The sequence below is a fragment of the Amphiura filiformis genome, chromosome 18 (assembly GCF_039555335.1).
Source record: "Amphiura filiformis chromosome 18, Afil_fr2py, whole genome shotgun sequence".
NCBI classification, from domain to species: Eukaryota; Metazoa; Echinodermata; class Ophiuroidea; order Amphilepidida; family Amphiuridae; genus Amphiura; species Amphiura filiformis.
This window is the reverse complement of record NC_092645.1, coordinates 4713318-4729186: the sequence shown is the minus strand read 5'-3', so window position 1 is coordinate 4729186 and position 15869 is coordinate 4713318. Positions and strand designations below refer to the sequence as shown.

The 15869-nt window shown below is 37.4% G+C and overlaps 1 protein-coding gene across 1 annotated transcript in view; it reads right to left on the bottom strand.

Moving 5' to 3' along the window:
- Positions 1–15869, bottom strand: part of LOC140139692 (uncharacterized) — a 74366-nt gene that overhangs the window by 32231 nt on the left and 26266 nt on the right. The window contains 1 exon segment of the mRNA XM_072161394.1: positions 2854–3009. Coding sequence (XP_072017495.1) covers positions 2854–3009 — 156 coding nt within the window.

The following is a 15869-nucleotide window of genomic DNA, read 5'->3' as shown; positions in this document are numbered from 1 at the left end:
GTTATTGTTTAAATCCTCCCGACGCGTACTGGTACCATTATAACTATACATGGTACACAACTATCTAGAGAATGCGGCGCCTTTGTGCTGGTGGATGATCGTATGCATCTAGCGCGTATTGTACCACCATGCTCAGTCTTGTGGTTAGATTTTATTGATAAACAAGTATGATTGACAGTGTGTGAGTCCCGGGGTAAAGTTCTGCTTAAAAGTGAAAGTCCATAGTCGGTTTTTCGGATAATAAACTGGCAGATTCTAAAATTAGAATTGTTCAGTATTGAAGTGTCATTATAATTATGCCATTATGATATGTTGCATTCAATAATATAAGCCTCACGAGGGCCTATACTTTACTTTTACTGTCACAAATATAATTATATAGCCTAAACTTTTTCATAACCATTTTATACTAGTATTTTGATGTACTAAATATCAGTATAATTTCGAGTTCAACTGAATGCGTTCATCATGATTATATAATAACATTTTTATTTATCAAAAATCGACTATGGCATAGTCTATTAAGGGGGTAAAATCTTACAATTGCATTATCTCAACATCCGTAAGGGGTATGGGGCTCAAACTCAGTGACAACAAATCTCATGACCAGGGGAACATTTTACAGGGGTCAGGTCAAAGGTCATGCAGAGGTCAAATTTAAGAAATGCATTTTCTGTACATCTGTAATGGGTACGGGACTCAAACTCTGTGACAACAAACTTAATGACCAGGGGAATATTTAAGAACACTTTGCAGGGGTCAGGTCAAAGGTTATCTGGGGTCAAATCTTATAATTTCCTTTTCTGGACATCTGTAAGGGGTATGGGGCTCAAACTCAGTGACAACAAATCTCATGACCATGGGGAACATTTTGCAGGGGTCAGGTCAAAGGTCAAATTTTAAAATGCATTTTTGGACATCTGTAAGGGGTACGAGGCTCAAACTCTGTGACAACAAACTTAATGACCAGGGGGAATATGTTGGAATACTTTGCAGGGGTCAGGTCAAAGGTTATCTGGGGTCAAATCTTATACCGTAATTTCATTGTCTGTAAGGATATGGGGGCTTAATTTTGATGACAACAAACCTCGTGACCCGGGAAACATTAAGGTCAAAGGTCAGGTCAAACGGCCATTAAAGGGCTACATGCCTTGCGATTGTCTGCGCTCTGTGAGCGCAAATTATCTCTAGTTAATAATTATAATTATAATTTTGTTCCTTGTTTGTAATTATTATAATGCTCCCAAATGGTTGAGCACTCTACCAATCATTGGTTTTACAGGCGCTTAGAACTATTATAATTATAAAATGTCTCTTTTTTGTTATGTAAATTACTCAGTTTGCAAAACTATTCATTCATTTTGTCATTAAATTCAGACAGTTTGATTTATATTTTTGACAGCCATGGTACTACTGCCTCTGATTTATATTCTTTGGAGAGTTTGTATATTATGTAGAATAGGTGAAGCCATGTTCCCCACATTCAATTCTTCTAAAAGTGAATAATTATGGTTTCCTAGAATAATCATCATTCATCATAAATGTGCTATTCCAGTTGAAATCCATACACCCCTATGAAATACATGGCCTTTATCTTCCACAAGGGTGTACAAATTTCAAATGGAGTCACCCATTTAGGTAACCATATTTGAAATTCACACTCCCTGTGTTGAAGATTACAAGCATGTCTTCCATATAGGGGCTGTGTGGATTACAACTGGAATAGTTATTTTTTAGAAGAGGTAAATGTAGTATAAACAAAGAGTGACCATTTAGTCATATTTTGTGACTCAAATTGCCAAGATCAATGTCTCCTCTGCTACCAGTTTGATTCTGCTCACTCACTCCCCACAAACTGTCTCCCAATGATAACATCATCAGTCCTTTTTGGCTGAAATCTTTCCTAAGACTCATCAAGCACGACTTGAAATTTTCAACATGTTAATCCATTACTTAATATCCAGCAATGACCATAGTCACATGGAGCAATTATGTACTACAGTCAGTCTACTCTGAAGTACAAAGTTCCGACGCGGACGCACACATTGTGACGACTTTGAAGGCATGTATACCTCAGCAGAGATGTAGCACTGCGTACTGTTTACGCGCTGTAAACACAAGCGTTGTCACTTTGTACTTCAGAGTGGACAAACTGTATAGAACCCTATTCATACTGTTGTCAGCATTACTCAAAGTTCCCGGATCCATGTTACCTCTCATGTCAGATCTCTATAGCCAATCAGCAGCGCTGCCAATCAGAAATGATGTTATACGTTAACATTGGCAAACAGGTTTGTGGGGAGTGAGCCATAGCAAACCAGCTGCGGAGGAGTCTAATTGAACCATAAATACATCCAAATGACTTGACTCAACCTGGCAACTAAATACATTCGTGCTTAGAAGGGAAATCCTGACTTGCTAAAAAGGACCGTCGATATATATATCGATAATAATCAATAAATCGGCCATCCAATAATATCAATATCGCCAATATTGCTATCTGAAGAAAAATCGATATATCCAAGTTACCGATAATGAAAAAAAAGTATCACAAATTCAGGAAAAAATGACTGAAATTGAGCAGTTGGACTTCCAAGGAGAAAGGCTTTCCATGCCAGCAACGAATTAAAAAACTGAAGGATGAACTAATAGCAGATAGTTAGCATGTATGGATGAATTTAGAAGATATGAATAAAATTGGGAAATTTGTTTTATTGATTTTTATCGATACTGTGTAGGCAATATATTGATTTTTTGTAAATCCTGACATTGACGGTCACTTACTTACTAAACGAAAATTAATTTTCACATTAAGAATCTTTTTGTGTTTGAACAAACACAAACCAGTATTACCATTATTGTTGTCAATTTCTGCTCCATCTATGGTACTGCTTTCGCTGTCACTTAACCCGGTCACTAGGCCTCGCTTCTTGCGGTCTCGGAGGGCGCTTTCTAACTCGCGTTGAAAAGATGATTTACTATTGTTGTTGGCTGAATTAGTGTCTACACCTGAAATGGAATGAAAAAAAAAGGAGTTTTGATAAAAGCATTTATCTAAGAATCTTATTCCAATAAATTTGCATGGCCAATTATGTTCTCTCATTTTTCCATACTGTAGTCTACAATCCATCTCTCTTTTAGCCATATTTGCTGAGGAGGATGCCCTCAAATATTTCTTAAATTCTGGTTTTTACACAATAGTAATGTACTTCAGTTAACAAAGATACCCTGCAAAAATCATGACTTTAGGTGCCGTAGTTTTGTCAGAAGCTGAGATTTTGAATAAACCGTCATAAGACGGTCTTTTATACGATGGAAATATTAGTCAAAATGTATGCGATGTTCATAACACAGTACGTACACAACGGTAATACACACACATCAAAGGATCATACCGTATTACAAGTTTACAACTGCCAGAGTAACATAGAAATGTTACAATATAAACCAGGGATGCAAGTAGGCCTGAAGAAAAAACCTGAAAATCTGGAAAATTTGGGCAAAAAGCCCCCAAACTGGCTGAAAATAAATAAAAGTGCGGAAATTTGAAAAAAAAATCAGGAATTCCTGAAAGCTTACATCTCTGCTTTAAGGGAACAAACCAAAAGTTTGATCATGTCCTACAAAATCGTCGTTGGGCAGGAAAGACCACCTGTGTCATTGGCCCCTGAACATGCTTAGAGCAAAACCTCCAATGTAACCTGTCGACAGTTTTGATTTAAACATGTTCAGGGGCCACAAGCACATAGGTTTTTTCTGCCCAACGATAAAATGAAAGTCCTTTCATTAGCGGGGGTGTCAAAAGTCTGAATAGGTTTGTAAAAAAACATCAAAGTTAATCTTGCAGGCTTTCTTAAAGCTCATATTTCTGTATGGCAAATTAGAATATAACACAGACTTGAAGCAACAGGAATAGAACTGGCCCGTTTCTTGGATCCCGATATATACGTGTATAGCAGAAAAGTAGTCAACATTCATGTCATCCAAAGCGGCTAGGTTGGGTTACGACTGGCTATTGATACTGTTGGTACTTTTGCTATGGCTCTTACAGGTAGACTCCCATATTTGCAAAATGCACTTTTGTATGTTGCTTACCTGTGCTTTCTAACCACCTGTACAAGAAATCAGTATTTTCCTCTTGGTTTAGCATGATAACATTTCAGTCCTACAGTATTCCAAACAAATCCAAGTACTATAGCTCATTCATGTAGCATTACATCATCACAGCCACCAACTAGTATTATAGGAACACATGCTTACACATAGGTTCAATGTCAACAAGACACACCAACTCAATTCCAGCTTCTTGAATAGAGTCACAACTGCTAAGATCTCAAATGCAATGTGTGCATTATTACCACCATAACAAACTACAACATTTGAAAATCCAACAGACATCCAACGAAAACAAATCTAGATAGTATGCTACCATATGATACTACATGTATATCGGTTGTTAACCAATACAAAGCCAAAGCCAAGATACCACATCTGATTGTGCATCATCCTTCCATTCAAACTGATAATGAAGATAACAGATCTACTAGCACTAAGTGTTTTATTAGCACTAGATCAATTACTATTGCTGATATATTTGTTTTGTTACATCAAATCATGTAACAATTATCAGCAGTAGTTATTGGCTGCCAATCATAATGCATCTTTAGTGATACAAACAAAGCAATGGTGTACATTATTCGGGGTACTCAAGTTTGGTTTTGGTAGGGACGTGTCGCTGAGAATTTGAAAGTGGACCCATAAATATACCAATTTTTCAAGAAATTTGGACCCATTGATATACCAAAAGTCCAAATTTTCGGCCGAATTTAACCCAAATTGTCCTAGTTTTTACAAATTTTCCCAAAATTTTGGGAAAATTTTGAAAATTTTGGCTAAATGAACGAAAAATTGGGCTATTTTCCGAAAAAAATGAGAACATTTTGAAAAAAGGACCCATTCATATACCAAAATAGGCTTTGAAAAAGGGGTCATTGATATACCAAGAGGCTCAAAATGCTACCCATATTTATGCACGCCCCCGTATGGTCATTTGTACTGAGAACCCCCGGGACCTTATTATACTTTTCATCAATATTTTTATTTTTTATTTTTGGTACAAGCCAGTCAGTCGGGTAACCATTAAAAATTACAAGCCTAACACTAAACAGAAACTGGGTTGCCAAAGATTTCAGCCCGAATCGCGGGTCAAATAATCGAAAAGTCGCCCAATTTTTCTCTTTACCATTGATTTCTATGGGGCAGGAAACTATCGGAAGTTGCAGGAGCTGATGTTGAAAAGTAAGGAAATTGTCAAAATTCGCGGGAAAAATCTTCAAAAATCGCCCAATTTGGGCTACGAAATCGCGGGTTTGGCAACCCTGAATAGAAACTGTTAGTGAAGTTTGTAATTAAATCAAAATACTGGACTTACTATTTTTAGCAAAACTGGATGACTGAAAACATTCATCAATTTAGAAACTAACAGTGTTAGCTACCTGATACACTGAAGTTTATTGAACAGTCTAAATTGGTACCAGCCAGTCCCAGTGTTATCACTTAACATTGACTATTTGTACGCATGATCGTTCCCAATTTCGTGAAAAGGGGGTTATTTTTAAACTATGTTTGCGATATTAAAAAAAAATAGGGTTGTTTTTGACGACAGTGTACTCGAAATTAATTTTTTTTTAAATAGGGTATATTTTTGTGAATCCTGAGAATGTTGAACTCCCAAGAAATCTTAGTACCATTTCTTGATCAATTTACTAGTCCCGGATTTCACTTTTGTGAAACTTTTGTGCCTTCCTACAGCAACTATCTTAGTTTGTTTCTGGGGTATTACGGCACTAGGGACTTCCCAGTTTGACTGCTGTGTTCTTTGGTGTGTGTTCTTGAAATGTTAAAAAAGGGGTGCTTTTGTAAAAGTATACTTGAAATGCAAAAAATAGGGGTAATTTTTAAGGTTAATTTGTACCCGTTTTGTGTAAAATAGGGGTAACAAATGCTGAAAATGTTCTTGAAACCGTGCAGAATAAGGGGGGTATTTTTGACTTTGGGAACGATCATGCGTTACGCCTTTGAATAGGCGGTGAAAACACCAGGCAGCCAGTTAGGTATGTTACTTTTGCAATTTGAATGGCAAATTTACTAGAAATCAAGCAAAACTGTAGCAAGAGGGGTGCAACAATCCCCCCAAAAAATCCATTTTTTATCTGTACAAAACACTGAAAATCTGCCTCTTTTTGAAGAACAAAATCACAACAGGTCCGCTGTTGGGGGAAATGTTGAAATTAGCAATTTTTGGAAGGAAAAATTCACAGGTCTACTTTTTAGCTCTCAGCACCTCCCCTTCCAAATAAATCCTGGCTATGGCCCTGCTTTCAAGTTCCATGTGGACAATTTAACAGTAAAAGAAAACTAATTTTTGCTGCAATTTAAGCTTGTCTCTTGATAAGGAAGTGATGTGTATAGCATGACGTGTAGAAGGAAATGATAGCAAACAGGCTCTATGGATATATCCTGAAAACTCTATACAACCTTAGATCCTATACCATCCATCATTATTACACCTAGATGCATAATTAATGAACTTATACTTTAGCTTCAGCTGGCAATTGGATTTCATTAAAAAACAAACCACAAATACTATTCATCCAGAAGTACATATTTTTACAGAAGGGTATTATTTTTTCCATACCTTAATTTTCAAGAGATGTGTATACATATATTTGAAGGGACACATTTTTTCAATGGGTAGAAGGGCTTTTTTCTTCCGTAACTTCCAAAAATGCTTATTTTATTATACAAAAAACTACAGTAAAATTAATTTCTTGGCCAAACTGGAACACTATAAACGCTAGTGGCTCCCAAAGACCCGGTATCCATTGATGCTGCTTTAGATAATCTATCTCGTTGTATTGGTGCTCTTCAGGCTTGGATGAGAATGAACATGCTGAAACTTAATGACAGCAAAACTGAGTTTTTTGTGACCACTACTCCACACCTGAAGCGCTCAATGATACTGGTTGCTTTGAGGGTTGGGGACAAATCCATTCAGATTCTGTGCGTAACCTAGGGGTTATATTTGACTGTCAAATGTCTATGTCCATTCACGTCAAGACTCTTTGACGTCAAGACACATTTCATAGATACATCGGTACTTGGATTATGACACTTGCCATCTGGTCATAAGAGCCCTTGTCCTTTCCAAGATCGATTATGGCAATGGGCTGCTTCTTGGTTGTTGTTAAGTAGACATTCAAAGACTACAACGGATCCAGAATTGGGCTGCGAAGCTGATATGTAAAGCCTCAAATATTATTATTATTATTATTATTATTATTTGCACATTTATATAGCGCCTCTTCAATAGATCGAGGCGCTTTACAAGATAAATGCTAAAATACACAATTTAAAAACACGAAAGAATAATATAAAATACAATGCAAAAATGATATAGTAAAATTACACATAAATAAAAGCATCAATTCAATATTACCGATAAATTACAATCATTATTACACCAAAGCGACAATATTTAAAAACATTATATGCAAAGATAGCTACTCTTTGGGGAAAAGATGAGATTTTAATAACTTTTTGAATACTTTTACGCTGGGAGCCTGACGGATCTTAATGGGAAGCTGATTCCAAAGCTTGGGTCCAAGAACACAGAAAGCGCTATCGCTAATTACGCGCTTAGTAGATGGAACTTCAAGGCGCAAAGTATCTTTAGATGATCTAAGGCCAGCTCGACCAGGCTTATAACTACGAAGAAGGTCTTGGAGATACATGGGTGCTAATTTATACACACAGTTGTACACATGCAGTAGGAGCTTGAAGTCTATTCTCTGCTGGACTGGCAACCAGTGAAGTTCGCGCAATAACGGCGAAGTGCTCATGCGCCTATCAACACAGTAAATCAAGCGTGCCGCACGATTTTGAAGCCTTTGCAGCCGCTGTGCATTGAAAGCTGATATGCCACCTAACAAAGAGTTGCCATAATCCAGCCGAGAGAGAACAAGAGATCGTACTGCATGTGCACATGTATTTTGATCTATAAAACGACGAATATGTGAGATATTGCGCAAATGAAAATTAACAGTACGACAAAGTGAAGACACCTGTAAATCCATTTTGAGACAGGGATCAAATATGACACCTAAGTTCTTAACAGAAGGCACAGGAGCTATCGCAGATTCACCAATCTTCAGGTCAACACACTGAATGGAATTTCTTTGTTTTTGAGACGAAATAATAAAGAATTCTGTCTCAGAATCGTTCAGCCTAAGTTTGTTTTTCAACATCCACGCTTTAACCTCAGCAATGCAATTTGTTAAGCGAGCTTGCGCAGCTTCCCTATCACCGGACACCTTAGGATCATAGCTAGGTGAAAATCGGTGGACCTGCGACAGATCCTTGTGGAACGCCATATTTAAGCTTATGTACAGAAGAGTAACTACCTGAGACACAAACTTTACTACTACGGTCTCTGAGATAAGAATCAAACCACTTTAAAACACAACCCTCGATACCATATTCATTTTGAAATCTATTTACAAGAATGTTATGATCGATGGTATCGAATGCTGCAGACATATCTAACAAAACAAATAATACAATTCTACCACTACCGAAGTTCATTAACAATATCATTCTTAACCCGCAAAAGGGCCGTCTCAGTACTATGGCCTGGCTTGTAAGCAGATTGGAATTCTTCAGTAAGGTTTTCGGACTGAAGATGATCATTGAACCTTGAAACAGCAGGATATTCAATAATTTTACCAAGTGTAGGAAGATTAGACACTGGACGGTAATGTTTTAACACGTCCGGGTTGAGGGTGGATTTCTTGATGAGAGGTGAAATAACTGCATCACGAAGGATGGAAGGAAAAGACCCAGCACTGAAAGAGTTGTTTATTAGCGAAACAACAAAAGGGGCAATGATGTCAGTACATTCCTTCAACAACCAAGTGGGAAGAGGATCGAGAGAACTAGTTTTGTTGGGGATTTTGGATATGATCTTTTGAACCTCAGCTTCATGAACAGGGGGAAAAATATCAAACACAAGAACATTATTGCACATATTATCAGTAGATGACTTAACATGATTACTATTGCACACATTATCAGTAGGTGTCTGTGACATGGAAGAAACAACAACATCATCATCATTTGAACACATATTAACAGTTTCAGTAACACATTGATCATCAAGCTCAGACCTTATTTTTGACACTTTGTCCTCAAAATAATTAGCAAAATCATTACTGAGTGTTTCATTTGAGATACAAGTTGGTAAAGCACCATTTGAGCTACCAGTATTTAGAAGTGTATTTACAGTCCGATACATTGTTTTTGCATCAGCATCAGCTAAAACATTTCTGAAATGATCTTTCTTAGATTGAATAATCATGTTATTTACGACTTTATTTTGTTCAAGATATGCATCGCGATCAGAGTCACTGAGAGTTTTCCGCCATTTGCGCTCACGCTTTGCGGCGTTCCTTCTGGCAGATCTGATGTTATCGTCGAACCATTAGGACATCTGATCGTTCTTTGAAATTGTGTCTCTTCCGGACAATGTTTGTCAAGAACCTTGCGCACTCTGATGTTATACTCAACGGCCTGTTCATTAGGATCTTCAAGCTTTACTAGTTCGCGAAGTTCATGATTCAAGTCGGTCTTGAAAACGTCGATGTCAAGATCTTTAAAGTCCCTTCTTGTGACCGCTCTTCTTTCTGGAATTGGTTTTGATTTATTAATGGTACATTCAATCATATGATGATCTGAACCGTGTCTGTTAGGGGATACATTGCATTTAATCAACAGGTTGTCTTCAACGCGACAGATCACATGATCTATAATATGACCCGACTTGTGAGTAGGACTGTTCACAAATTGATGGAAATCATGTTGAGAAAGCATTGCAAGATAACGTGAAACATCATACTTTAACGGATCATCAGCGTGAATGTTCAAATCTCCTAAAATTAAAGGTTTTCCAGGAAGATGCGATATGTCATACAGAAAACATTCAAATTCTTCCAAGAATTTGGCTACAGTAAAACCATTTTCCTTAGACGGTGGTGGACGATAAATAGCAATAAGACAAAACGACTTCGCAATATCTGTTACACATGCATGCTCAAAAGTGGTGACTGTGTCATTGACTGCAATCGGAGAAATACTCAATTTAAGATTAGATTTGTACATTATTGCAATACCACCATGTTTATCACAGATTCTGGGGAAAAGTAGGGAGTATCCAGATGGTGTGCATTCCCCTATGACGACTGGGTCCTCTTCACCAAGCCATGACTCTGTGATCACAAGGATATCCACATCAGAATCAAGTACATAGTCATGAAGTGATATAGTTTTATTGCACATTGATCGAAGCGTTCCACACATTTATATCAAGGAATTTCTTGCATCCAAGTGGAACATTGATAAGATTGTTCAAATTAACGTCATTACAGTTTGTATGGGTAGAATTATGAGAAGTGATGATTGTGTTAATTCTATGTTTTTGTCCCCCTCGTTTTACCACGTTTGCGCCACCTTAAGCGTGTTTGGCCAGCTTTGTTTTGTTTGCAACTTGAGGGATGAGTATGAAGTTCATGTCCATGGCAAGAGTTTGAAAAGATGTTCAACGCTTGTAATCTGTTCATTAATTCAGAAGAAATATTGCAACATGAACCCGGCACACAGGCAGTTCTATGTAATAAAATATCGTCGATCGATGACATGTTTATAGAATCAGGTTGTACAATACCGCTTTTGAATTCGCGGGTACTTACGTAACAGTGATCGTTCGTTGCCGTCGTCGTGTGTACATACGATGTAATATGGCAGAAATACACACACGATAGTAGAAATAACATTATAATATACTAGCAATATACAGTTTAAAAAGAGTTCTAACCTGTGCAGTCATATCCTTTGATGATCCAAGAACGTCATGAAATACACATTACACATATAAAAAGTTCAAAAAGAGTTGCATTTTGAATTAAAAATCAGAGCGAGGAGCTGGCCGATGTGGCGCTGCGCAGTGTTTCTATATGATCATGCCACACCGTATTTAAAGCAGTTACACTGGCTCCCTGTTGAAGAGCGCATCAATTTCAAAGTTTTAGTCACTGTGTTTAAATGCCTCACCAAGAGTGTTCCTGAGTACCTGTCTGATTGTGTTTCCCTGCACTGCCCTGCGGCGTGCTGGCCTGCGTTCTGCTTCTGATACCACCCTCCTGACAGAGCACAACACAATCAAAACACTCATGTCAGCTGAACGCAGGACCTTCTCCTATGTTGCGCCTTGCACCTGGAATAGACTGCCAATTGGTATCAGGGAATCACAATCAGTGGGTATTTTCAAGAGGGTTCTAATTAAAGTCACATTGGTTCCATAGATTTTGTAGCCTTCACAGGCAGTTCTCATTTATTTTTTCTTCATGTTCTTATTTTGCTTTGTTTTTTGTTTTGAGCACTACGTTCTAAATGTAGCAGCGCTATATAAATATTTTTAATGTAATGTAATGTTAATGTAAAATTGTACTAGGCCAAGTTCAATCTTACTTTGAGCAGTAAATTTGTCCACCCTTCACAGCTACTGCAAGTCATTTGAAGTTTAACATCACAACCAGATATATCTTAGAGAAAGTTGACTCATAACCTGATAACCACCATAAACTATCTCAATTTATTTGCCAAATGATATCACTTTCTGTTGTGTTTCCCTGACAAACTTTAAAATTACTTACTTCCTCAAATATGTGACATGCTAAATTCTCACACAATACAAGTGTAAGTAATTGGAGCCAAAAATTGTTCACATTCACTATGTTTTAACGGTTGGCATGCTTTTCATACATCAAACACTATAAAGAATTGTACTACTCATTTGAAGGGGTTTTTCCTGATTCCAACATCCTCTTGTTATACAGCATGGTTCAATAAGGGGCTGTGCAATAATTATGAGCGCCCCGCACTTTAGGGTGTCAAAATTTACAAATGGCCCATCAAAATTTGATTCCCACCCCCTCTTGGCCGGCAAAAAATCGCTTGCCCCCCTCTCAGCTTGCCAAAAATTCTTTCCCCCCTTTTACAAACCTTAAATGGTCTAGATACATGTTGCGAGCAGGAACATTTGCATAATTAAGCGTTTCCGTACTGTTTTCCTAAGCCTTTTTTAGAGCATTTTATTTAAAAGGTGCCCCATGAATGTGTGCCAAAATTACTTGCCCCCCCACCCCTCTCGGCTTGCCAAAATTGCTTGCCCTCCCCCCTTTTAGCTTGCCAAAAATTTGTTGCCCCTCAATTTTGCCCCCCAGGGCTCATTAATTATTGCACAACCCCTAAATATTTATGAAAAAACTTATTTCCAAAATTTCAGTTGATTCAGACATTGAATTTGTGAGTTCCGCATAATTGTATGTATTATCTTGCTCCATAGGTGTTGTAATACAAATGGAGGCTGAATCAGGGTTCGGTTTTTGCCGGCAAAAACCTGTTTTTGACGACAAAGTGGCAAAAACCTGTTTTTGCCAGTTTTTGCCTGGTTTAAACCGGCAAAAATGGCAAAAAATGGCAAAAACTCATATATAGTCAGTCAAATATTAGAATGTAATACAGAAAGCTCATAAACAGTAACACACAACTTTCAATGAATCATTCAACATATTTTTAGTCTCATCAAGTCCTTAAAATGAAAACGTTTTGAATTTGATAAGCCGCATTTCAGTTAAATGCACTAGTGAGCAATGAAAACCCATGCCTTTAATTTCTTAATATGTTACTTATAATTACAAAATCTGGCCTTGTTACACTCAGAAAATTATTTTTGTAACTTAATAATTTGTTTTGAGATGGAAAAAGTTAACTATTTATCACTTTTTTAGTTTTTGCCATTTTTGCCGGCAAAAACTTGGCAAAAACTGTTTTTGCCAAGTGGTTAAAACCGCAGTTAAAACCACGGTTTTTTCCACCTGCGGCAAAAACCTGTGAACCCTGGGCTGAATTGATCAAATGACCGAATCGGCAAGAAATGTTATTAATATTATGCAAACAAACATTGTGTAGTCCTAGGCTTTTGATGATATAAAAAAAAATTTGGATTAAGTATTGGGAATGGCTGTGGATCACAAAGTGCCCCTTTAAATTGTTCACAATTTAAATATATGCATTTATTGTACCCAAGGGCCTTTTTTGTGTAATTTTGTCAAAATTCAAGACTAAAATTTATGTACTCCTCCATTGCACTTGCACAATATACATTTCATATCAGATCTTGATAAAATGGCACTATACAAAGCCATTTGTTTTGGACCGATCTTTCTATAGATGTTATTCTTCTTTCTGTTCTGAAGTAAACACAATCTCCTCTTAGTAACATTTCCTCCTTACACAACTACAAATGTGACATCTTATTCCTGTTGGCCTATTGATTACCATGGCAACCATCAAACACAGGTGCTCGCATACATTTGTACACACTTGGAGCATTAAAATATTGATGAGTGAATTCAACTCAATTTGAAATTTCAATGTACAGTGTGTCCAAATCCAAAATGTAACTTTGTGCCTTAGCAATCATCTTTCAGTTTGTTTGTTTGTTTGTTTACCTAGGTTGGTCCGTAAGTACAAGTTTGGGTCCATGAAAAATCCATGGTCCATACCTCCAAGTATGAAATGCATTGTAACTCAGCTTAATAAGTTGTAGACCTTTATAGGTTGTAAATTCCATGCCTAACAAATAATGTACAACAGGCTAGCACTGTCTTGTCCTTTGAGAATGATCTTGGCTAGGGGGGAGGAGGCCCTTAAAAACATAATATTTATAGCACTGATTCCCATTATGTCATGGGAATCCATTCCATATAACTAACAAATGTACAATGTACAAAAAGCTAGCCCGGTCAATTCCTTCAAGAATTATCTAGGCTGGGGGGAGGCCCTAAAGAATTATCTCGGCTGGGGGGAGGCCCTAAAAGACAAACAATTAGGATTGATTCCCAGTATGTCATGGAAATTCATTGCTGAATGATATTAACTATTATTGTAACAAATACACACATTCAAATGGCAATCCAAAAGGCTAGCTAGCACAGACTATCTCATAATTAGCAGACAAACAGGCATTCCCTTACCATGCTTACCTGCCTCAAGCATTGTCATGCATCTGTTGCACATCCACAAAATATCCTCATTAGCTTTTCTCTAGCTGTATCAGTTCTTACTGCAGATGAAATGTAACTCCGAGAGAAGCTCTCCATACATAGCATTCAAATATTTCAATTACTATGACATACATGTGCCAAGACAAAAAAAATCACATCTGCCTATGCTCAGAAGTATCACTTGAACTCAAATATGCTCATCTACCCGTACACAGGTCTTTAACCTGTATTTGCGTGTACATTCACTGAATGACCTTTGAATGTTCTGGGTACAAAAACTCATAACCCACAAAATGAGGTAAAATTTTGAGGTATAATTGTTAAATGAAGATTAATTGAACTGTGCCATTCCAATGAGGCTATTTTGGCCACCGAAAGTAATAACACCGGAGTCCAATATTTTCTAGTTCAAAAGGAAATGTGCTATTCCACTTGCAATCCATACACCCCCTATAAAGCTCTATAAAAGATATCACCTTAATCTCCCACACAGGGGGGTGTAGATTTCAAATGGAGTCACCCATTCAGGTCACCAAAATTGAGAGTCACAACCCCTGTGTGGAAGATTAAGGTTGTGTCTTCCATAGGGGTGTATGGATTTCAACTGGAATAGCCATCAGTTTCCCACAGCAGATCTATTTTGTTTGGAAATCTAGCCACCTAACCTAAACTGTCACCTTTCAGTCTCTGTATAAACTGATCAGATGATCGTATTAAATTTAAGCCACTTCTTTTTTGTGGGCAGAAAAATTTCACATACTTAGTGTTGCTGGTTTTAGGCTTTAAACTGTAGCCTAACTTACTCCAATTGATATGATATATAGCAGTTACCATAGGGTATTAAATAAAAGGCACTAAATTCTGGTTTTACGCTTTTTGGCCAAAAAGTCCAAATTTTCAGGAAAAGTCCAACCCCCCTTGGAAAAAGGTCCACTTTTTCAAAATCAGCACCCCCTCAAAAAACCCTGCGTGACGGGCCTGCTCTGGAGGATTCCAATACCTAAGTTTGCTCTCAAATTTACCCCCAAATTTATCCCCAAGAAATTTAGGGGATTTCACGATTTTCCCGAGTGATGAGTATATTAAACCTATAACCTTTCATTTAATTAGGCCTATACTTTTCATTTGGCGCACCACTAAATAAGCTTCCCATTGCAATTCAAGAACTGATGTCATCAAGCATTGCAAAACTTGAGGATTCCAAGCTGCTATTGAGTGGTATGGAAACACACTGAGGGATTGACTGATGAATCGCAATTCTCGAGTATGCCGATCTGCGAGAATTCTATGAATATCTGAACATGACTATTGAGTACTCCCTATTCTGATTACTGCCACAGGCATACATGAACCTCCCAATCCAGTAAAGATATTAAAAATGATTTAAAAAGTGAAAATAATAAAGTGGTTTTAATAGTACAGCCCTGCACTTCTTGGTTTCACCATGGCATAGATCTCATCTAGTTTCACATGACTATAGGACAATTAGGATAATTTGAAACCTGACCTGTGTTTAATTTAAAAGAAGCTGTTGCGTTCTTTACTGCATCTACTGTGGAAATTTCAATTGAATGAACACAGCCTGACATAGCATGACCATTTTGCGTACACTGCGCAATGTTACATCATGTACGCCAGCTTGTTCGATGTTTTTGACCCCTTCTTTGAAAACCTAGCGCTACCCTGATG